A 24381-nucleotide genomic window follows, 5' to 3' on the forward strand; every position below is an offset into this window, starting at 1 on the left:
AAAACTGAATTTAATAGAAGGTTTAATATTTTGATTTGCTGCGGGGTGGTGAAGACAGACCTTGGTCTCACCAGGAGGGAAGTGTAAAGGAGCGCTTGTGCTGCTAGTTCATACAAAAAGTGCTGCAAAGACATTTCTGCGGTAAGTCTTCATTGATATGTAGAAAAAGGAAAGTGACAGCACAGCAGGTTGCCCAGGTAACAGACCCAATATAGGCTCTGTACAATATTACATAACATAATGCAAGTATATTCTTAGATGATCAATTGACATGGTAATGTGAAATATATGAAAAATGTATCGTTTGTTTGTTCTTCAAGGCATCAGCTGCCTATGTGGGCTACAAACAAAGTATATTTTCAGTCAAATGTATCATTTATTAATTAATGAGACAAATATATTGTTCATAAAGGACACTTATGTGAAAATCAGTTACTGTATCTTATCTGACAATGCGTATACAATAGCACATATTGCTATTATCTATTCATTGGAAGGGATATTTTATTAATGATACATAATATTCTCTCATAGCCTACATAGTTATTTCACCTTCTATAAACAATGCATTATAAAGGTGTCAACTTAAATTATAGCTTAACCTTATCTTTCTTGCCAGCACACAATAAAGTAACCAAATATTAAGTGAAACACATTAATATAACATATATATGTTTGGGGATATAGGCATTTGCTTTCTTTCTGAGCGTTGTGTGGTAAGATTGATACCACTCTCACCTCTGTATGTTTAATATTGAGTAACATCCAGCAGCTGGATAGAGTAGAACAGCAGAAATAAATGACTTTTTGATAAGCACAGCTAGTTTGATGGAGTAGTTGCATTTGTAGCGTACAGGAATGAGAGTTTTATTGATAGTCTGATAGCCACCTAGAAAGCGAATAAGCATGTTCATCAAAATGTCAAACGTATCCCTTAAAGGCAGAAAATAGCTGATCCTGGCAACAACTGTAATTTTTGCATCTCTAACATGTAAAAACTACGCTATATTTCTTTGATTGAGAGCACTGGACTAACGCAACCATTAAAAACTGTGATTTCTCGACTATTAATCACTACCAGAATAGCCCAGAGTTAACATTTCCTTGCCCTCCCGACCCCTCTTGTCCCCTTCAAGATCCCGCAGATCAGCTATGCGTCAACAGCCCCGGAGTTGAGTGATGACAGGCGCTATGACTTCTTCTCACGGGTGGTTCCTCCAGACTCGTTCCAGGCCCAGGCCATGGTGGACATTATCCGAGCCCTGGGCTGGTCCTACGTCTCCACCATCGCATCAGAGGGCAGCTACGGAGAGAAGGGCGTGGAGGCCTTCACACAACTCTCCAAAGAAGCAGGTAAGAAACGATGATCAGCAATGGGCACTAAACAGAATACAAATTATTTTAAAAAATTGTGTTTCAATGATTTAAACATATACTTTTTTCAGCTTTGCATTTCCAATTTAACATTAAATCTGTTTTGGGTGGATGAATTATTGATCTGTTTGGCAACTGCTGTTTAAGTCCCCCAGTGAGTTGTTACTGGAAGAAAAAAACTAGAGAAACAGCTGCTGCGTCACTATAATGAGCATAGCCTGTACCCTTGTCAATGTAATATACTGTATGTAACTATAGCAGTTTTAATTTAGCTGTTCGCAGACACGGAAAATGAATTGTTTGAAAATGTCTAATGTCTTCTCTTTAGCCAGCACAGAAGAGAGAGGACTGGTCTGAGCGGGTCATGTGGGAGACATGATTTTCTTTCACTCTCTACCTTTTCTGTTTCACTCAACCTCAATTTGGTATCCCGGCTAGGGAGAATGCGGCACTCTGAGGGTAGTAATGATGGTCAGTCGGCCTCGTTGTCAGTCAGTTCAAACCACTCTGGCCTGGTTGTGTGCATGAAGCCGCAGCATTTTAGATATTAAGTCTTTTTAGAGAAGAAGCCAGCCTTCTTAAGTAGATGTCTCTAGACATTTCTCTCAGGAGCCGTGATTACACAGAGAGCCAACCCACTGAATGAGCTGGAAACAAGCTATTAGAAACTGTCTTGTTTGTTGTAATGCAACATTAATGGTGATTGTTTAAAGTGGCAATGATGCTTTTTCTTCATGTTTAAGTGTTAAGTTATTTAGTTTGCATTTTGGTTTAGCAGGGTTAGAATAAGGATGTTGAAGAGTATTCACAACATAAATGTGCATTCAGACAAGGTATTGGCGTGCTTTTGCCTGTAACTGGGCTGACAATTGTGCACATGCTTGACTCACCTGCTCTTTCCACATTGATGCCGTTGTGGGCATGTGGTGGTACATGTGAATCAGCAGTCACTGCTGTCGCCAGGAGACACTCCGTTGCTATACAGTACAACGGGTCGGCTATATTTGTCAAATCATGTGGTTTACAATCTGCTGCCCTTCAGTAATTCTGCAAGAGTAGGACACGGATACATTTTATAATACAGTCCAGTGAGTTTGAATTGACTGATTATTTTAACAGCAGTTAAAAGTGTTGGCAATTGCTGTTCCCAATCCCTTTTTCCATATTTGTAAATATGCAGTGCAGTGCCTCTTCAAAACGTGCCTGTTTTCGAACAGGCTGATTGCTTGGCATGTGGTATTGCTGCTTGCAGCTTTCCCCTTAAACCACTCATCAAAACAACTTCAAACACGACGCTGTGCTGCCTTTGGTCCTGAGTAATAAACCTGCCATGACACTGTTGTATCCCCTAGAAATACTAGAGTATACATTAAAATAGGTTTAAAAAACTCACACAAACATTGACATTGATGTGGTGAGCTGTACCCAGCAGGCCGTCTGATGGTGTCGCCTCTTAGTAAACTACTCAGTGTGTACATAACGCACTACCATACAAATATCCCGTAGATCTCAAGAGCTCACACTCGTGAATGCACTTCCTTGGGTCCTCAGCCAAGTTTGAAGTTGATTGGATGAACAGTTGGCGAGAAGATTGAAGGACAAATATATAGACTGTAAATACATATGAACAGAGGCTTCTCTCTTTTTAGTTGGATAATCACTTTGAGAGGAATGTTACCTTGGCTGGAAAATGGCCGTCAATGATTTACCACAATCCCCCCCCCCATTGGCTCAAGACAATAAGAGAAAGTGTTTTGCTGCTTCTCTCCTCGACCTTCAATGGATCCCAATCCATTTCCTGTACATCTGCAGGGAGTGATCTCTGTCTCTTCTAATGTACGGAAACCTCTTAAATGAGGAAAGCTAATGATATCCCACAGGCACTGATCAGAAGTCCAGCGTGCATGAATATTTTATCTGTGTGCATTCGCGTCCAGTGTGATTGCTCATTAAAATGTTAGGAAGCTGTTTGTGCTGTAATTTGCATCGATGCAGAGAGCGAGAAAGCAGACGGTATAGGAACAAATAGGCAAGCATCTGATTTAAGGCTTATTTTGGAAATGCCCCTTTATCTTAAATCCTGTCGATAAGCACTTTCTTCTAGCTAGTTTCCTTAGATGCATTTCTCACTGATGTTTTTACTATGCAAAGAGGAGTAAACACACTGCTATTATTATGACTCTTGAACAGCTTCACAAGGAGTATGAAATTATAAGCCATTGTTGTTGTTGACTCATCCTATTGCTACTGAGCGGGAGTTACTTTGCAATATTTTGTGTTCATATACAAAATGGGAATTATTTTCTCCAAAGTAAAAAGCTTCCAGTACCCAAGGCATCTTATCTTTAATAAACACATTAATTATGTAATAGCATAACATTACATCCGGAGAATCCATTCAAAGGCATCGGTTCTGCACCAGAACAGACTGCAATGGATTGAAGAAGCAAACGTCCTGGGGAATATAGAAAGAGAATATCTGAAAGAACATAGGGTGTGAGTGGATGTATTAAACAGAAACTGTGAAACAACAAACATTTTAGGTTGCTGTAGGTGTTTTGCAGCATCCCTGCAGCTGCTCCGTAAGGCCTCTAGATGTGTTTTTTTTGTGGCTGCCCTGTTTGGTTGCAGTGAAACGTCAGATGCATTAGTAGGATCCTCGCTTCACCACTTCAAGCAGAACCATCTAGTGGACTAATGCAATATGGCTACCCATTACCCCAAGCTGAGTCTGGAGTGATGGTCAGCCTGTATTGATCTGTTCTGTTTTTTTCTATTCTTGTTTTTTTTCACTCCACTTTCTCTCCCCCTGTTTAGGCACTGTTCCCATTGTGCACCTTCATCTTGGCTCCAGGTGAATCTGGCAGAGATTAATCGTGTTTGTATTTTTTCTCTGTCTGTCTGGACCAAGGCCAGACCAATGGAGTTCAGTTTTCCCATTTGATAAAAAGACTTGCATTTGAGGAAAACCTCCCACAAAGTATCACTGTGGAATAGATTGCAGCACATTGCCAACACCATGCATTCTTAGATGACTGTCGGGGGGCTCTGCCAGATAAGTAAGGCACTGATGTTTAGCAGTAGAAGAGGACTGGGGAGGAAGCCTGACACATCTTTAAAGACTGTTAAAAAAAGCACCATACTCCTGCATGACCCTCCGACATTGGCAAGTCCCCGACTGGCAGTAGAAGGGCACACAGATGTAGAATATGAATGTCAGCCACATGTCAGCCCATTTTGATGTGCTCCCACGTGTTGAGGCGGGAACCTGGAGAAAGCGGGTATGCCTTTGGACTGCTGAGGTGATAAATATAATTGCAGCATAATGGATCCCCTGGAGGGTTTGGGTTTGGAGGGTGTTCAGTAGGCGGGCTGGGGGTCGAATCCATCAAGAGCCTTTAATTTAAAAGGATTTGTATTTTACCAAGCAAAATGGCAAAGCTGGATTCCTCGCCCTGGAGTGCATTTTCAGAGGGCGTTGAGGTTGAATAATTGAAGTAGTTAATGCAGTGCATGACCTATGCCACTCAGACAGATAAGCGGAGAACTTCCAAGGGCTTGATGAATTTAGCCATCGTGATCATTACGTCGTCTTTGATGTATTAATCAAATGTGGAGCAGAGGATAGGAGTTTATGGGGAATTTAGTTTTTGAATTAGGCCAATGTTGGAGGATGATACTTTAGGTAAAGGAATAAAGCTCTGCTACGAATGGCAGTGTCACAAACTCCCTTCTGATGTGAGCATTTATAAAACGGACAAGTCAAATCAAGCAATCTGATTGGTTCTTAGCCGTGATATACTGAGCGTATACCACGGGTAGAATTGTAAGTTACTTTTCACAACAAGTCCGTATCCCTCCGCGTCTGAGAAAAACAGTATACAGTTGGGCTGAAAAGCAGTTTGCTTTTCAAACTGGAACAAGAAAGCAGCGGAGAATTAACGGGGCAGAAACCCTCCTTTTTACGCAGCGGTCCAGACATAGACATCAAACGGCAAAAACATATTCAGTGTGCAGTTCCTTTGGCATTAGGGCAGGGATATTTAGATACTTTCCAAGGTTTGACATAATGAATTGTGCTACTTTTAAAGCAAGCAACGATGTTTTCAAATCTGTAATCAAAAAGGTCCGCAAAAACATTTAAGATTAACTTCGACCTCCGGGGGGGTCTTACTATGGAGGAGTGGATTGAGGAGTGCGAGTGCCTACTGTATCTCCAGAACAAAAAACACCTAAACGACGACATGTACTAGAGCTACGTGAAGAGCAGGTAGTAGACCAACTGGAAAAGTATCACCATTCAAAAGCTTTCTGATGCGGGTCTTGAAACAAAGCAGAGAAATTATGACCGTTAGTGGCCACAGGTGCGAAAGCTCTCTCCAGAGCTACTGGAAGCCGAATCTCGGGGACCGGAGAAAGTGGAGCAATATTCTCGCCAAGCCAAGCAACAGCCTAGAACAACCTCAGCCTATACAAGTAACCACGTAAGCCATTCTACTGATGCTGGACAGTTTTTCAGTGGGTGCACAATAAACGGCAACATACACATTAATGTAAATAAATAGCCAAATAATGGATCAACGCTCTCTGTCTAATATGTTCGCTAGCTGTTGTTAGTGTTGTTGCATAGCAACCACCTCGCACTATGTTTCGTGCAGAAGGCAACAGAGGGACTATTTTATTTTGAACATCATTATTTACTAATAACAACTATTTAAATTAGAGTGTGTATTTTTCTTTCATATTGCCACACTTGGTAACCGTTTTATAAAAGCAATAGCTCACTTCAGGCCGTGATATATGGCCATTATATCACAGTTAAGGGGGTTGTCGACCCTCCGCTTCGCGTCGGGCCGAACCACGCCCCTTAACTGTGATATAATGGCCATATACCACAGCCTGTCGTGAGCTATTGCTTAAATATACTGTAGCATTTTGAGGGGTGAATGCACCAAAGAAGGGTTTGTGGATGCTGATATCAGGAGTAGTGCGTCTTTCGCAACCACTCTCTACCCTGAATCACAAATCATATGGCACTAATGAAGTTGTTACAGCACAAACACACCCATAAAGTTTTAAGGCTAAGTGCAATTTGAATGTTTGTGCATCTGATGGTGGTCAAACTATGAAAGCGTTTGAGGCCAGTGGATTGGCTGTGAAGGCTGAGAGTCAGTCTCAGTCAGCGGTCTTGTCAGGAGAGGCTTGCCATGTGCCACTTCCCTTAAATCCTCTTGAAGGCAATTGAGAGTGAGGAAAGCGAAAAATGTAAGCCCAGGATTTGGGAAAGGACGGAGAGGGAATAAATAATTTGTCGTTTGTATAAAAACCTTATCTTTCTTTTTGTTTTTCCTCATTTTCAAAAACATGCCTTGTACAGTACCGGGAAATGTATTAATTTATTTTTTAATGACATGGCTTGAGTAGTACCGTCCATCCTTTTTAAATGGGTTTCAGATACTTCAAATTATCTGAATAAGCGAATTGTTATTGCGTGTGGCTAGAAGAGCTGGAGTGTTTTTGCAATGGGGCTCATTTGCATTAATTGGAGCCAACATTACGCCAAATATATGCATATTACCACATTTAAATATGTGCAAATAGCCCAGGAAGCGCATTTTGCATGGCATAGCAGAATGGGGTGCATACTGTTCCTTTTTATCCAATTTGCACTTGCACTTAGCCAGGTGTACAAGCCAGAATGCACTCTACGTTATTTTGATACAATGCTATTTCTTCGATAACACTTCAACGAGTTGGAGTAAAACCCTCTCTTCTCCCCATGCCTGACATTTAGCTGTCTCACATCACACATCTTCGGCCAAGACAGACATACAACTCTTCTTGAAACCCACGGTTTGAGTCGAGTTGTCTTTCATGTCTGCACGGTGCCTTCCAGTGACAGGTGAGGGCGTGACGACCCACAGCCTGCCACCTTAGAAGCATAGATACGATACTTTCATAACCATCATGTCTGACTCCCTGACTAACTGGCCATCCGACTGACTGACAGATGAGGTATTCTGCAGGCTTTCAATAATTTAGCCACCGCTGCTTAACTGCCTGGCCGCAGTCTTAAGGGCAGCCTTAATCCCGCTCCGTGTTCAGCTCTTTGCTCCGTCTCTCTCTGAAGATGGGATCTGCTCCAAATGCTTCTTATCTTCATCAGTGGCTTCTGTGGTCTGTATTATTGACTGTTGTGACCTTTAATATGTCTCTGTTCAAGACTGTTATACCATTATAACTCTTCACACAAGCCCCCAAGGTTTTACGTCTTAATGGAGTTAATGCATTTTCATGAGACTTAGAGGTGGGGTAGGTAATTCACTTCAGAAACACTTTTTGTTATATTCCATGGAATGCTCTTAACATCCCGATAGCAATGAATATATTAAATGCTTTGACAATAAATACATTAAAAAAAAATCATCTGTGGAAGCCGTAGCGCTGTAAAAAGCACGACCAGTTATTTTAGCCGCCCCGGCCCGGCTAAAATAACTGGATGGCCTACCTGGCTGTCAGCCTTCCATCTGTGCACAAACGTATCTCGTGCCCTCATTGGTCATGTGCACGTTCGTGTGTGTTGGAGGAGGGGCTCTGTAGGAAGTCTGAAGGAAGAGGCAGATTTTTTCCGGTTGTGTACTTTCAAATTCTAGCGCACTCGAGCTGGTTTCTCCATTCTTACCTACCCTACCTTTAAGTTCCCAGTGAAAAACATAGGCTTTTTCTTTCTTTCTACTTTGGATTTAACGCTAATGTGTTAACTACCTGCAGACATACCATCCCCCTATAACTGAAAGGTTCTGCTTATATGCCAGAATATCATGTTTACAGCGCTAGAGGTTCCTGAACTATAAATCCAGAAGTGTAGGATTTCTGGCTGAACTGAAATCTCTGTGCTGAGAGAGAGCTTTAGTGCTGTCCCTTGGAGACCTACAACGCTGTCTGCTCTGCACAATTGACACCAAACACGTTACACTTTAACAGGATCCCACAAACCCTTAAGCAACAGCTAGGCCATTTGCAGGATCTCCATTTTTATGTTGAGTCCACTTATGGAGGATAACAGCAGCCATCCCAGCGGTCTTTTGACACATACAAAATGTTTTTCTCGCGTTGAAAATATTCCTAATTCTGTCGGCTGATACTTAAAAATGGATAGTTAAGAGGAGACTCAGCAGTTGTCATTTTTCTATCTTCTTCCTTTAGAAATGCCACAGTAAACTGAGCCTGGAGATGTGTGATCTGCCAGCTAAAAGCTGTTTATACTCAAGTAATGAGCCTGAGGAGACTGGCAATTAGAAGATTCTTCCATTTCTCTGTCTACTCAGGGAAACTCAAACTGAAAGGTTATTGGCTAGGCTATTAAAATGCTTGAGTGGGATACATTTTAATTGGTTTGTGTAGAGCTTTGCTGTTGACTAGGACATAGACTGCTCCCTCAAATCAGGCCTAAAGTAGTTCCTTTGCACAGCACAGGTGATCTAATTATCTGTGTATCCAAAGGGCCTCAAAGGTCAGCTTGTCCTATGCACCTGTAATTACCATAATGGAGTAAAGCTCAACTTTTTTTTTTTTTTTAAGATATAATTTTGTTTCCAATAATAGAAACACTAAAGGCAACAATATCTGACAAACTGCTAAAAGACAAATGTGATAATACACTGTGCCAAATACAGTGCATATCAACTATTTAGTAACGCATGGAAGCAATCAGTACCCTTCATCCTGTACAAACTCATCAGCAGCGACCTGTCTGAGAATGATTTATGGTCAGTATTAATATCCTCTTTGTTTGTTATTGCCAGCTGCGCTATCTGATTGGTCCAACAAGTTATGTTTGATAATGACTTTTAATGAAAAGTCAATGGCAAGCTGTTGGATTTTCTCAAATCCATATTATGAAACGTGTAGCGATATGTCCCTGTTGGCGTGGATTATTGAATTTGTTACAGCTGATATGTGTATAACTCCCTCTCTCTGTGGAATGACTGCAGTGCTCAGTCGAAAGCTGCAGTTTGAGTGTTATACTGCATGCCCCTGTGGTTTTCATATCATTGCCAAAATGTAAATGTATACACTGTAAGACCATCATTTAGGCTCTATAGCAACCATGACTGCATCATCAAAGCTCACTATTGTGTTGACATGTTTACCATTTCCATATTCTTGAGATTTCCATAGGAAAACAGCAGCTATTGTGACCCCAGGCTTTTTTGTAAGAGTGTGCCTACTGTACATCTGTGTGTAAGAGTGATAATGGCTGGATCATCCCAGAGGCCTTATAATTTCTTACTCCTCCCTCGTAAAAAAGGTGGAATCTGCATGGCCCAGTCGTTGAAAATTCCTCACAACCCCAAGCTGGAGGATTATGACAAAGCCATCCAACAACTGCTGGAAACACCGCACTCGCGGGCAGTCATCATCTTCGCCAGTGAAGAAGACATACGGTGAGGAGCACTGCACATTCTGGCTGCTCTCGTGTTGTTTGGGCGCGTTGATGGGTTGCCACGTTGAGGTCTTTAATCTTTGAGTAGCAGCTCCTGAAGACAGGCTCCAGGCACCGATTTGCAATGCATACAGGATCACTGCTACACAAACATACCTCCGACAACACAAACACAATCATGCCTTGCGGGAGAAGTTGAAATACAGATCACAACAAAACAACAGAGAGATGCTGTTTCTCTTACATTGCCCCTTGGGATATATTTATGTAAAGTATGTAAAGCAAAGAATCAAATATTTATTACCTGTACATTTAGAGTGAATGCTCATGAATGTAAAAGAAAACATGGAATGGAAGACATGGAGGTTAATTATTGTAACTCCCTGTTATCGTAAACACACATGACATATATAAACAATAGAAAAACCATAACAATACATCCTCTCCTTTTTCTCTCAGCTTTAACGAGATCAATTGAAGAAGTGTACAAACCAGAGGTGTAATGTGCAAGTCCTTAAACCAGCTGTGCTTTTGTGTAATAGATATTAGGTTGCACATACCCCCTGTGCTCTCTCCTAATTCTCATACGGATGTCCTTGCAGGGGAGTTCTCAATGCCACCAAGAGAGCCAATCAGGTGGGCCATTTCCTGTGGATTGGATCTGACAGCTGGGGGTCCAAAGGCAACCCCATCCTCCAGCTCGAGGATGTAGCAGTGGGAGCCGTCACGATCCTGCCCAAACGCTCCTCCATCGAAGGTACGTACGCACAGAGACTCACACTACAGACTTCACCACGTGTTGTTTTCCTATTTTACCTTTTATTTTTTTGGTACTATTATAATCAGAATACTTTATTACTCCAGGGTGGAAATGTGGTTTTGTTACGGTCGCTTAATTTTAGAATCAAAATCAGAAACAGGTTTATTACCAGGTAGGTTTACACTTACGAGCAATTTGACTAGGTGTTGTGGTGTATACTGTACATAAAAGTAAAACAACAATTAAAACACAGAAAGAGAACTAGAAAAGATATAAAAAATTATAAAAAATATAGTAAAATATAAATATAACAGTATTTACATTGCAATGGAATGGAATAAAATATGGAATAAAAATAAACATCGGCAGTTATAAGAAAAGAAAACCGATATTGTTGTACATTTTGTGCATTAATGTAATGCATAGAGTCTATGATGTGGCTGAGGTAAAGTGTCAGTGTGGGGGGGGGCGGGCCTTATTGATGAGGCCGGTAGCGGAGGGGAAGAAACTGTTGCGAGAGGTTTTGGTCCTGATGGATTTAGAATGAAATCTAATCATATCAATAAAACAAAACGAAAATAAAATGAATACAATAATATATATAAATGAACATTTACATAAGATGAAATGCGTTCATTGTACTACAGTTATACTGTAAAAATAATAAATATTTCAAAATGTATAAAATATACATTAAAATGTACACAATGTTATATTGTTATTTACAAAGATATTAATGCTGAGAACCAGATTATTGCTCAAAATGTACAGTGGATTTTCTCAATTGTGTAGTCTTGTTGGTGTCTGTAGGTTGTGTGTGAGTAATTACTCAAAAAAACTAAACATTTAAAAGATATTATTATAAAATGCTATGAAAAATATCAGGCAATCATCGTTCGTTTGGGTCACTGAGATGTAAAACAAGTTGTGATCCCAACACTGACACATTGCCTTTTTACATTTTCAGCAGTTCAAGGGTCCCTTAAGCATTTATTTGGACTCATGTTTTGACTATTAAATCTCCTTTTAGCTCTAATTTGGTGAAGTAGACGTGCAATCTGCTGTTAATAAATAATATCGATCACAGCTGCTTTGGGGGATCTTTTTCAAGGTAGGCAGCAAAACAAGCTTCAAACACAAGAAAACACATTCATCCGGTCTCCTAAACTGTTGATATGGTGAATTTGTAGGCAAACAGCTGCTTTTAGCATTAACAACGATTTAGAGCTTAGGGGACCCTACCTGAGAGGAAATGCAGAGTCAGGTGATCATTCTCTCTGGGTTCATCACCTGGAGTGACCCCTTTCACAACACAAATACAAATGGTGCACCCACTTTGCCCCCTGCCTCATCTATTTCCACTTTAGTTGGCAATGTTCTACTTTTCACATTGACTTTCCAACAATCCTCAGAGAACAAGTGTGACCTTGTTCTTGCATTTGGCCGTGGGTAGTACATGACCAGACTAAAGTCAGTATGGACAAATTGGGTACTTTGATCATGAAACTGTTACATTTAACTATTTCAGCCTTTGCTGTGTCATCCCAGGTACAGTGTGGTTTTACCAAATTGTGCAATAATAATAATCTTAAATCTCAGCCTGCTGCGGAGGAATTAGTATCTTTGGTCTCTACGGTATCATTGTTGAATAATTGGATTGGAGAAAAGCTTTAATTCAGATTTTAATAATAAGAACTGATAGGGTTTCTTTTTTATATCCCCAAAAGAAATACTATTATTAATAACTTTTAAAATTAAGAGTAGATTTTAAACTGTAGTTCACCAACAAGAAAAGGAAGAAATTATACTGGACACTGAACAGATTGAGCAGAAATTGAGTTTTCGCAGCATGTGCCATTTATTTTATGTTCCATCCAGTTTCCCAGTCCCGATAACTGCTCCTTAATACAATCGAGGAAATTTGAAAGTCTTGAGTTTTATGAAGCTTCCCGTAATTAAGTGAGGTCTACCCAGGACAAATGTACGCTCTGTAGGCAGTGAGAATATTATTAATCCACCATGCATCATTGATGATCTTTTGAAAAGAAAGTCATTCAGCTCTGATTAGCCATTATCACCTCTACCCACGACTCATCTGATATGACTGGATAACACAGACAGAGAGACATAAAAATGTGAAATTGCAGATTATTCTCAAGAGAATTGTGAAACGGGGTTTAAGAAAAATACTGCATCACAAATGAAGTTATGTTTCGGCTTAGTTCCCTGACCCACATTGGCTGGTAAAGTTGCACAAACAAGAACAAATTCACCATACAAGCTTTTATTTCCTTTGTTGCAGCAAGTTACCCTTCCTGAAGCAAATGCTCTATACAGGCGTCTAATTCCTTTTAAAATTAGTCTTAAGCGAATGCATCATGCCTTCAATCCTTTTCCATTGTAATGTATCTAATGAAGGGAATAAAAAACCTGTTCAGCACCTGCAGGACCTCGCAGCCCGGGGCAACAGGCTGCAGCACCATTTACAATCTCTGCGTTATTTATTATGCATCCTGTTTTTTAATTAATGTAATTTCCTAGATGAAAGAAGTTATTAAAGTTCCATGGGGCCTTGAGAGGAACAGGAAACTCCGTGGTCAATTTTTTATGAAGTAGTGCTTGCTGGTGTGCTTCCAACATCTAGCGGCCGACACCCCCACCTCCACGACACCCCTGCAGCAAGTCTCGCTTCATTTCCCCCAGGTTTGAATTGGTTGATAATTGGTCCGGAACTGAGCCATTCTCCTCTCTCCTCCGCTCCCAGGGTTTGATGAATACTTTACTGGGCTCACCCTGGAGAACAACCGCAGAAACGTGTGGTTTGCTGAATTCTGGGAGGAAAACTTTGACTGCAGGCTCCTCAGTGCCTCGAAGAGAGAGGATACGAGCCGTAAATGCACAGGTACATGAGTTTTTGGCACGAACAATGTAAGACAAGTCTGTATTACACTAATAGACGATGCATATTTTCCCCCTCGCTTGTCAGGTTGATGTGAACTTGACCTTTTGTTCGCATCACTAACTGCAGATCCACTGTTTGGGTTTTAATTCCCACAAGAAAGTCTTACACCAGGTGTTTCTACCCAGCGGGTGCAGGACAGGCAGAGTTTATTATTAGAATAATAATGTATTACCTGTCTTAGTCATACTACAGTTACACACCGGCTGCTCCTGTAGCTAATGTCCTGTAACTCTTAAATCCCATATTTCCACCCTCTTCCTCCTTAACCCAATCACCTTGACAGCTCAGCAGAGTCGTGCCGTGTGTGCTAACCGCACAGAGCCGAGGCACACTTTCTTTAGCTTGGAAATTACAGGCAAAATGACAAAAAGCTGAGTGAAAACGGCACATGCCCCCATTATGCTTTATTACTATATTTATGGAAACATTAATGATAGTGTTGTTAACAGTGATGCATTCTCCTATTACCTAAACCCTGCCTGTCAACGCTGTGACAGGCATTGCGCTGCATTCATTATCTAAGGGGATGATGCCTGTGATGTGGGATGCTGTATTAATCTTGCTTGCATATGTGATGACGGTAATGGCAGTTTGACACAAATTACTGTTTGCTGGGGGATTTTGTTTCCTTCATAATCTCCTGTTTGGTGTCTTTTATCATGCGTCAAAGACAGGAGATGCTCGTCCACTCAGTGAGCCCCACAAACCCGCTGTAAAATGCCTGTAAATGTCTTTTATCTTTTCTGGCTTTACAACTGTCTCTATATTCTTTTTTTACACCTCAAGCTGAGCTGATATTTATGGCTGTTAAATAAAAACGGGAGGCGTTTGCATTCAAAGCCTGTCCATTTAGCACACCATGCAGAGCTCTGAAAAGCTAAAAGGTTATGTGTGGGCTGAAATGTATGTGTAGATCTGAACAAAATTACCTGAAATGTCAGCACAGAATGCTTGTGACCCTTTATGCAAGTCTCCCACTTCCTTATATGTGTTGTTATCAACATCTGCCCCCCGCTGAGCTCTCAATGTGAGCTGTGAGCAGCTATCAGTGAGGAGAAAATTGTCTTTTAGTATTCAGATTTATTTCCTCCATGGTGCATTTTTGTGTTATCTGGGAGCTTGAACATCGAAGTTATGATGATGATAATGATGATCATGATGATTATAATGATTATTACTGAACATAATGGCAGTATTTTTGTTTTTATAATTTCCATTCAGTCCTTGAAATGCAGCTTTCATCTACCAGAGAAATAAAAGGCTAATTCCGTTTCGTAACAAAAACAGAAATCCAGCAGAGGTTGTAAATGATGTATTCAGCAGCATGAGGCAAAACCTTTACAGCAGCCAGTAGTGAAAGGGCAGTGCTCTAGAAGGAGGATATAAAAAAGCAGGAAGCCCCTGAACAAGAGTATGTTACAAAAGATCATGGGGATCTTCATCACCCTGCAGATGGGACTAGTGAGGTCCAATCTTAGCAGCTTATTACTTTATAATACACCTCAGTAATTCAATATGTGCCTGCTGTATTTCTGACAAACACTTTGTCTCGCAGCTAGGCTTGATATTTTCCATGTGGGAATTAAATGTGTCGTCTTATTTGCTGTGCCACATTGTCCCTTTAGGATTCATTTCTACAAAATCACAATTGAAGTCACTGGCAGAAAATGGTAAATGGAGGAATAAAAATGAAGCTGGGGATGATAGGCCGTGCAGGGACGATGTAATGTCTAATGGCTCATGGTGTATTTTACTACAAGTCCTCCTCTTTCCTTTTCTCCCCTCAGGCAAGGAGCGCATCGGTGCAGATTCGAAGTACGAGCAGGAAGGCAAGGTGCAGTTTGTGATTGACGCGGTGTACGCCATGGCCCACGCTCTGCACAACATGCATAGAGACTTGTGTCCTGATCATCCTGGCGTGTGTCCACACATGGACACTGCAGAGGGAAAGATTCTGCTGAAGTACATACGAAACACCAGCTTCAACGGTGAGTATCAGTAAAGATCAGAAAATGCTGCCAAAATGTGTGAAGGGGGAAATAAAGGTTAAAACTTGTTTTTAGTTTTGGAAAATTTCATGAAAAAAAACAAGAATAGTTAAAGACGTGGTTTTAAAATGATTGGAGATTTTTCTGGAAAATGTTCTTCTTGCTGAGTCGATTGAATATTTGGACAATATTTTCTCAAATCTACAGTATATCAATACAAATTCTGTACATCAATAAAGTCAATTGTATCTTATCTTATACTGTATGTTAAATATGGATCAGATAGGATTTATTTTGAACGGTTAGAAATAGAAATGTAAAAGAGAAAACAAGTCATAATGCCCAGCAAGCAAATAGAGCTTTTTAAAATATATTTTAACAAAACATTTGTAGCTATCCGCCTCAGTGTTCACCATACAAACAACCAAATGAGGGGGACAAGAACAATAACATTTCAGGGACACGTAGAGACTGGTGAGCCCTTCAGTGAGCAGGCTAGTCTGAGCAGGTGACTTTGAGGTGGATTTGGATGTTGTGACGGTCTCAGACTGTCAGATGTGTGGCGGGAGGGAGTTCTACTGTCAGGGAGCAGAGCGGCTGAAAGCCCGAGCACCCATGGTGGCGAGGCGTGAAGTGGGGATGGTTAGCAGACCAGATGAGGGTGGGCACAGTGAGCGTGAGGGGGTGTACTCCTGACAAAAGGTCAAATCAAAGCAAAATACAACATCCAAAGCAAAACAAGAACCCTTCAAACTGAAAAAAAACTATCATTGTTTTGATTTTTTGAGGGATTGGTATTGGATTTACAGGTATTTCGCCACACACTGGCCCCGAGAGGAAAGTTTACATGAATGTTCTTATCTAACTTTTGGCAAGAAAGTAAATAGATGTATTTCTTAAAATGTGGTATCTATTCCTTTAACTTCTACATTATCCTCCAAGTATTTGCTCGAAGCTGCTGTGTCCACATCAATCCCCAGTGTCAATTGAAAATGCAATTTAGAGAAAATCACAAGTGTGGACATAATAGCTAGTTTCAGACTAAAACAAGTAGGCAAATGAGAAAAAAGTAAATACCCCCCCATTCTCTATACTTGCCATATGCACTTGCTTGTGTGTCGGCTTCAATTTCAATTGAAACAGCATTTAAATTATAGCTCAAACCTATTTTTATATTCTTGAACTGTGTTATATTATGAGCCAATATGACATATTATGGATCTGCCAGTACTTGAACTTCTGCATTATTCAGCCCTGTGCAGAAAGAGATGGGGAAGATATTTAACAATTAATGGCAAATAGCTATTAATGACAACTGCTCTGAAATGCAGGAGTGAGTGGAGGAAGAGAGCCAGATGGAAGATGAGTTTATAACAAGAGAAACCTTTGTCATTACAAATGTGCTGGCATGTATGTCAGCCACTGATCATTAAAGGCTCTTCTGAAGTACATCGTGTCTTCGCAAAATGTTCTAGATAAGATTCAGCTGTTTAAAGTACAGAATCAGCGTTATCTTCTCACAAAACTGGCCTACTTTAAAAGGAGGACCCATCTTATTTTGTGTCCTTAAGTATTAAACGTTTCATATGTGGGTTTTTATTAGATATATAGGAAAAATATACTTGTACAGTATGTACTCAAGTGGGATAGACATACTAACTAAAAGATTAGATTCTGATTCTTTATTATGTCTTATTTCAGTGTATTTTTTCAACACAAAATGATGCACAAAATATAAACTTAATTCTAATAAACAACATATTTATTGTTTCTTTGCCTGGTTAAATGAATGAACATACAATACATGGACACTCTGGATTCATATTTCTTTCAAATACCTTTTGATAAAACATACTGTAACTTAAAAACTTAAAAATATTTCTTTCATTCAGTGTGTCACGTGTTCAAAAAAGAACAAACTGTCGGTAGCAAAACCGATTAAATCACGCTATAATAGTGTCATTAGTCATTAACAGAGGTAGAACTTGAGAAGTTTGAACAGATTTCTAGCCTTATTATACGACTAAATTACCATTTAATTTTGCGTCATTATTCTGTCATGGTAGCTGGTTTCAGTTTGGGAGGTTGTGTTGTTTTGTGTCTTCCTAATTAATCTGTAAGCGAGTGACAAATCCATCCCGTTGAGATCAGTTTCAGTCGAAACATACATTTTGAGTTGTTATTTCCTGTTTTTTATGAATTCCTCTGGCTCTGGCACAGGAAGACTTTTTTCCTATAAGTAACCTTGCCTGAAAATACAGACCTATTTTTACAGCTGAGAACCATATTCAAGGATTCAAGGATCATATATTATCATTATGCAACACAGGGTTTCACAAGGTAATGCTGCTAAAGCCTGATCCATTATGCTTCATGTAAAACATTCCTGAAGTTCATTTTATGCTGAGTGAAGCAGAGGGTCCAACTTCTGACATTTCTACTAGTCTATTTGGATACAGCGTCGAAATATATCTATATTTTACATTGACTTGCCTATTCTGCCTCCCTATAGCATAGGGAATTATGGCTGTCACATTCATTCCTACTGAAGACGTTAGTATGTCATAAATGTATAATTACATTTTTTTAAAGGCGTAGTATTTTTTGGGCACAATAGATGGTAGCAAACTTTACTCAAACAGGAGTCTTTCTAGCTGCAGATTACTAGATCATATTTATCACAATGAGGGAACATGTACATTTATTTGGTATTGGGGATCGTAACAAATTATGAAATGTCTCCATAATCTTTATTTTAAGGGATTAAAACAATAGCATCTCATCCTGAATATAAATTAATCCAAGAGTGATCCTATGCACATTTGTTTTATCAGTGTAAGCAGCATGTTGATCATGTTTACACGGTTAATAAGTCTTTACAACTCCTAGTAAACAAACGTGAAACCAAACCTCTGTCAGTGAGATAAAGCCTAAAGAGCCTCTCTCTACTGTAACTCTGTCGCTATGGCAGCAGGGCAGAGTTCCAGCAGGTGAGGAGACATTCTTAGGTGGAACTAAAGCACCAAATATATGAAATTGCCTTTGCACGGCTAACTTTTTCAGCAGACTTTAACTAGGTGCAGATTCATGCATGGGACTGAGCATCTGCAGTCCTATCTAAATAACCCTCTGAGGTTGTGCTGACTTCTTGGGGGTATTTTCATTTTCTAAAAAACATTTACCCTCCTGTGGCGCTGACAAATAAGCCGGTTCATTTAACCCGAGCCAAAAATACCTGCTCCACCTCCTGTTCTCCTTCCTGTCTGGCTTTTATATTCTCAAACCTTTTCCCTGGCAGGCAGAGGTTGTTCTGTTGAGGCTCCGTCAGGCACATCTCACTGCCCCTTATTGCATTGAAAGACTGGAACCATGCACATTATTCTGTGTATGTGCCTCTGCTAATGTATGTTTGAGAGCGAAGGAGTGTAAGCCTCCTTTGTTGATCTCCCCACTGTGCTGAAGTCAGAGAGCTGAAGATTGAGAGGCAAAAGAAAAGGAGAGAATAATGATGCGAGAGAAACACAGCAGTGGATCCCCGGTCCACCCACACTCGCACAGCGGTGGTGCACTTTTTTGTCATGTCTTAGTTCAGAGCCACATGCAAATGCATAAATCTTTCATCTTCGACAGCGTTCTCACTAAGGAGCCAACACAGACCATTTTGCTCCCTTGAAAATATCAGGCAATAGAAAAGAAAAAAGGAATTTCTAATGCATTTTTATCTCCACATGCAGAGACACAGCTTAATTATTTGCTCTAAAGCTGAAGAGCACCAAGTGCCCAATCACTCATGTCACTTTACTGAATGACTTTGTGTGTTTGTTTGTTTTGCTGCATGTTTTTGCTGAAGCGTAAAGTAAGGATCGTTCCCCTGCCAGAGCTCCTGCTCACAGGAGTCAATACCTTGTCAACATCTTTATTCACTGTGTCAACCAGTCTACTCTCTGTTTGGTGGAAGCAGAAGTGACAGCAGGGTGACTGTCACCCACCGAGTTCTTTGTTGGGTTTTTACACTAAGAGAGTGTTCACCACCTCCCTCGAAATTAATTCTGATTCATTTTCTGTGCAGACACATGGATAGCTATGATTAGTGTTCTACTTTTAAACAAAAAGACTGCACGGGGCAAATTACTCCAGTATTGGCATATCTGCAATGTTTAAAAAAACTCAGATCGCAGGTTCTTCAAGACATAACAAAATAAATATAAAAAAACAACAATACAAATAAAAATAGTGCAAGCTCAGGTGAAAAATAGTCTTACGGCCTGTGGGATGAAACTCTGGTGGCAGACAGAACAGTTTGTTGCTGGGGTGATGGGGGGTCTTTTATAATCCTGAGGGTTTTCTTCCTGAGCCACCGGGTGTAGAGGTCCTCCATGGATGGCAGCTCCGTCCTGGTGAAGTGCTGTGCGGTTCTCACTGCATATATGAATGTAATCGTTAATATATATATTGTCCTGTCACAAAGCGCAACAGCAGATAGTAAAGGATTTGTGGCTCTGCATCAACATTGCAAAGGACACTTAAAGTCTTATAAACTGACATTCTCAATGCACAACGGTGTCACAAGGTCAAAAAGGAACCTTTGGGTGCATGTCCACAGTGTTTTAATACACTGGGCTCATATTCTGTTGTCTTGACATTGTTTTTTCTCCTGCTAGTGTTACCTCTGCCTTTCTTGTTTAACAAGAGTCTTTTAGTCAAAAACTTTTGTTGAATGCTCAATGACAAATGTCCTTGGAAGAAACACTGGAGGCAGACAAAATTCCCTCCTGGCTGGAAACTAAGGAAAAGGTGCAGTGGCCTTGCATCCAAAAGCCACGAGCACTGTTCCAGATACAAAAGACAACATGTTCCCAAAGTGTTTTGGACATATGCTGCTGGTCCTCTCTCTTTACTTTTTATAGCCAAAGCTATTAAAGTACTTAATTCCCATGCCAAGTGGCATCAGACTCCCCCCTGTCCCATTTACAAAATGGTATCTCCATTTGTGCTTACAAGCTACTATATGCAGTGTCAAGGTGAATAGACTTGTGAAACGCACCACTTGTTCATTGTCTCTAAGCATTCTGGGATGGTTCAACTGACCTCATTAACAATGCATACCTCATTTATAAAAATAAAGTAATACAGTTTTTTCCCATTAATGCCATTCAACATTTACTGCTATACTCGCGTTGATTGACATCTGAATTAACACACTATTCTGCACATAATCTGCAGTCATAATTGAGTGATATGCACAGGTAGACACAACTGACAGGCTCGAGAGCTCCCTCAAATTGAAAAAATCATTTTCCTCATGCGTAATGTTTCAGGTGTCCGCAGACCTCTGAGCTAATTAGAGAAATCTTCAGGGCTCTGCTTGAGACAGGCTGCTGCACACAGCGAGCATATGGGGACCGTATGATGCTTCGGCTGACCCGTTCATCCTCCCTGCATCTCCTGTTGTTGTCCACTGTGTGATTAAAATGCATTTCTTCCTACCTGAGGAGGTATGCGTTCATTTGAATTTCCGATATGAAAGCACAGCTGAGAGTTCATATATCCAAGTGTTTGGAATATGAAAATATATTCCTCCAGAGGCCATTGTGGCAGCCGTGATGCTGCATAGGAAGCAGTTGAGGAAGGGCTATATTGGTCAGTAGGGAGTATGCTTCCCTGTATGTGATTATCATAAAAGGTTGAGGATATAGGTCACTGTGTGTTGAGCTTTTAACTGGGAGTAACAGATCAAACACTCTGTGCTCCCAGGTGTGGCCCATTTACAACACCACACAGAAAAAGACAAGGGTTCAAAGTGTATGTGTTTCTCTCTGTGTCACAACAGCTAACACTTTTCTATCCTTTCCTCTCTCTCTCTCTCTCTTGCTCTGTACAGGCAGTGCAGGCACCTCTGTTGTGTTTAACAAAAACGGCGATGCTCCAGGACGCTATGACCTGTACCAGTTCCAGATGACCAACTCCTCCACCCCAGAGTATAAGATAGTAGGACAGTGGGTGGAGAACCTCCAGCTCAGGGTATGACGATTCACTGGATACACAACACACTGACAAAATGCCATTTGAATACTATCTAAACGGGATGTCTAAGCTCAGTGATGCGACAGATTTACAAGCCTGAATATTTTGTGTGGTTTCTGAAAATTGAAATGACAAGGTGGTGCACATTATTTGCATCTCAAATACGGAGAGAGCTCAGGTGCAGACATGTTTCTCTTTCAGTCTAATTGGTGTTTTTTGGGTACAAAATGATTGTGTTTGTGCAATTTAGCAAGAAAGAGGGAGTGTTACTCTCCACCCAGAAGATAAATCAAGTAATATATTCCTCCAACAATGAAAAGAGAAACATGTTCACCCACACTTTAGTTGATGTGCTGCCTAGTAATTTAAGGCAAATGTTAATCGTATTCCAAAGTTTTACAGGAAGTTACTTTTAGTCTAGACTTAATTAAATGAAACATTTTATTTCATCATTCAGTATCAAATGTGTCACCAGATGCTTGTATAGAGATACAAAAAAACATGCAATTTAACTGACAATTTTTCTTTTAAATCAGTTTGTGAGGGAAATGCTAGTCTGTCAAATTTGATTTGCTGTTCAAAGGAGTTTGATATTTTTCCTCTTGTGAAAGGATATCAGGGCATGACTTAAAATTAGTGAGGGCTTGATTTTAGAGTTATACATTACAAAGTAAGAAAGTAGAAATAATAGAGACAGTTACCAACAGACAGCACTGCATTGTTCAGATGTCTCTTTTCCCTCTGCACAGATTTAGAGAACTGACGGTGATTTCAGTGGGTGGAGGAGAAAAACATGTTGTTAACCCAAAGTGCCAACCATATATGTTCAGTTTTTGGCAGCAGAGAGCTGTTGTCGGGAACTGACACCTAAATAAACACCTCCTATGTTACTCCTGTGCTCGGTAGTTTCCCCACGCCTGGTTCTACTGTACATGATTCAACTCTAAATCTATAATCATATGGAATTTAAGGTACATCTATTAGAGCAAGATAAATCATATCAATACAAATTATGTCTTTTTTTTTGCATAGATAGTTGAGCCCATGGGATACCAACATGAATTGGGTATTTTTCATTTCATGGTAGCTTTGAATAACTACCTACACAAAAAATAGTGCCTAATATCAGGCTAGGTGTAGAGCTGGAACACAGCCGCTGTGCTGCTTTTTATAGGTGCAAGGTGTTGGTTTGCAGCTACAATGATAGATCTCACTGTCACAACACCAGAATGGGCTTGGGTGATTCATGTGGACAATAAAGCAACTGACGAGTTTTATTTTATTTCAAGGCAAACATGGTTGAAAATGTCCACGCTGTTTGGAAGGATGAAACCTAAGATGAACATTTCTATGTAACTCAGATTACACCCCAAAAAAACATGACATTTACATACAGATGAGGTAACATTTGCATAATGGCTCTGGTTCACAAGAATTAAACTCACCAAATGGATTGGATGGCAAAGGTGGAACAACGGCTGTTGCTGGAGATTTGTGCTGCATTCTGTTTTAGCGTGATTACTAACAAAATGCTCTTACAGTGCAATTATATTCCAATAGCTATCACCTTGTTTAGTAACACATACGGATCATTCAAAGGTTATTCTTTTACACGTTTCGATCATTGATAATTCAATGTAAGGCTGTTCCTGTTCACAAAAACTCAAATTAACTGTATAATTAACAGCTGAAGTGAAACCCAAATGAAAATGAGTCCAAAGTGTAAAAATGCTTGCATCCAGTCTCCATAGCAACAGAGCTGTTGGTCTCATTACTGTTACCACGCTGTGTGTAATCGGGAGGTTTTCCAGTGTGCACCATTCATTGTCCAAATAACAAATGGCACCTTCATGCCCCCAGATAAATGGCAGATGATAATCTACAGAGACACTACAGAAACAACACATTTGTCAAACAGGTACACAACAAAAACACACTGGATCCATTTTGTATGTGACAATAATTGTACTTGGTAGAAAATAACATGAGTTGGATAGTGGTCAGTCTTTGAGTGTTTTCACTTGTTTAATGTGTCATAGAGGTTTATATTAAAATCACATCACAGAAAGGAAGAGATGAGCACTGAATAAAGACAATTCTATAGATTTTATTATATTATGTGTTGCCTTGATTTGACAGTGTAGACTAGAAATGAGGAATAGAGAGAAGGTGTTGACATACAACAAAGGTTCTGATATTGGAGTCCAACATGGATACCTAAATGTTATGCCATATGCTGTTAACAGAAAAGCGCTTCAAATTATTGTACATTTTAAAGAAATATTGGCATTTTTCAACATAAAGTACTATGACTTTTATATTGTTCGACATACTATACTATGACCTTTCTTTCTGATATTTTCGACACACAAACCTATTACTTTTTCACGACATACTATAATGTTTTTATTCTGATCTTTTTCGGCATACTGTACGTGACGTTTTTTCTGATATATTCAACATACTATACTATGACTTTCTTTCGGCATAAAAAACACGTTGTGTGACTTTTTTCGACATTTTGAATTCCTTTATTTTTCTAAAAGAGGGGACATTTGTTTGTTACACTGTTGCATCAAATTAAATTATAATTACACATTCCAAGTCCGAAAAGGTCAGTAGCAATATTATGAATATAAAAATATGAAATAACTGAATGAAGTAGAAAATATTGAAGTATATATTGCACAGTGTTATGCTACAACATTGTGTTGACAGGTATTTAGCAGTGCAAAAAGAATAAGCAGCCAGTAGTAGAAGTTTACCACAGTATATACTGTACAGTATATATTGCACTACAGATGAGTTATAGTGTGTTTTGCTGTGT

The 24381-nt window shown here is 39.9% G+C and overlaps 1 protein-coding gene across 1 annotated transcript in view; it reads left to right on the top strand.

The window, feature by feature from the left end:
• The window catches only part of LOC117479602 (metabotropic glutamate receptor 7-like), a 64348-nt gene that overhangs the window by 24039 nt on the left and 15928 nt on the right, over window positions 1–24381 (top strand). Inside the window, exons 2-7 of the mRNA XM_034126701.1 lie at window positions 1137–1353; window positions 9686–9821; window positions 10423–10577; window positions 13345–13482; window positions 15330–15530; window positions 21412–21551. Of these exons, the coding sequence (XP_033982592.1) occupies window positions 1137–1353; window positions 9686–9821; window positions 10423–10577; window positions 13345–13482; window positions 15330–15530; window positions 21412–21551 (987 nt within the window). The remainder of the gene's footprint in view (window positions 1–1136; window positions 1354–9685; window positions 9822–10422; window positions 10578–13344; window positions 13483–15329; window positions 15531–21411; window positions 21552–24381) is intronic.

This window comes from Trematomus bernacchii, unplaced genomic scaffold (assembly GCF_902827165.1).
Source record: "Trematomus bernacchii unplaced genomic scaffold, fTreBer1.1, whole genome shotgun sequence".
NCBI classification, from domain to species: domain Eukaryota; kingdom Metazoa; phylum Chordata; class Actinopteri; order Perciformes; family Nototheniidae; genus Trematomus; species Trematomus bernacchii.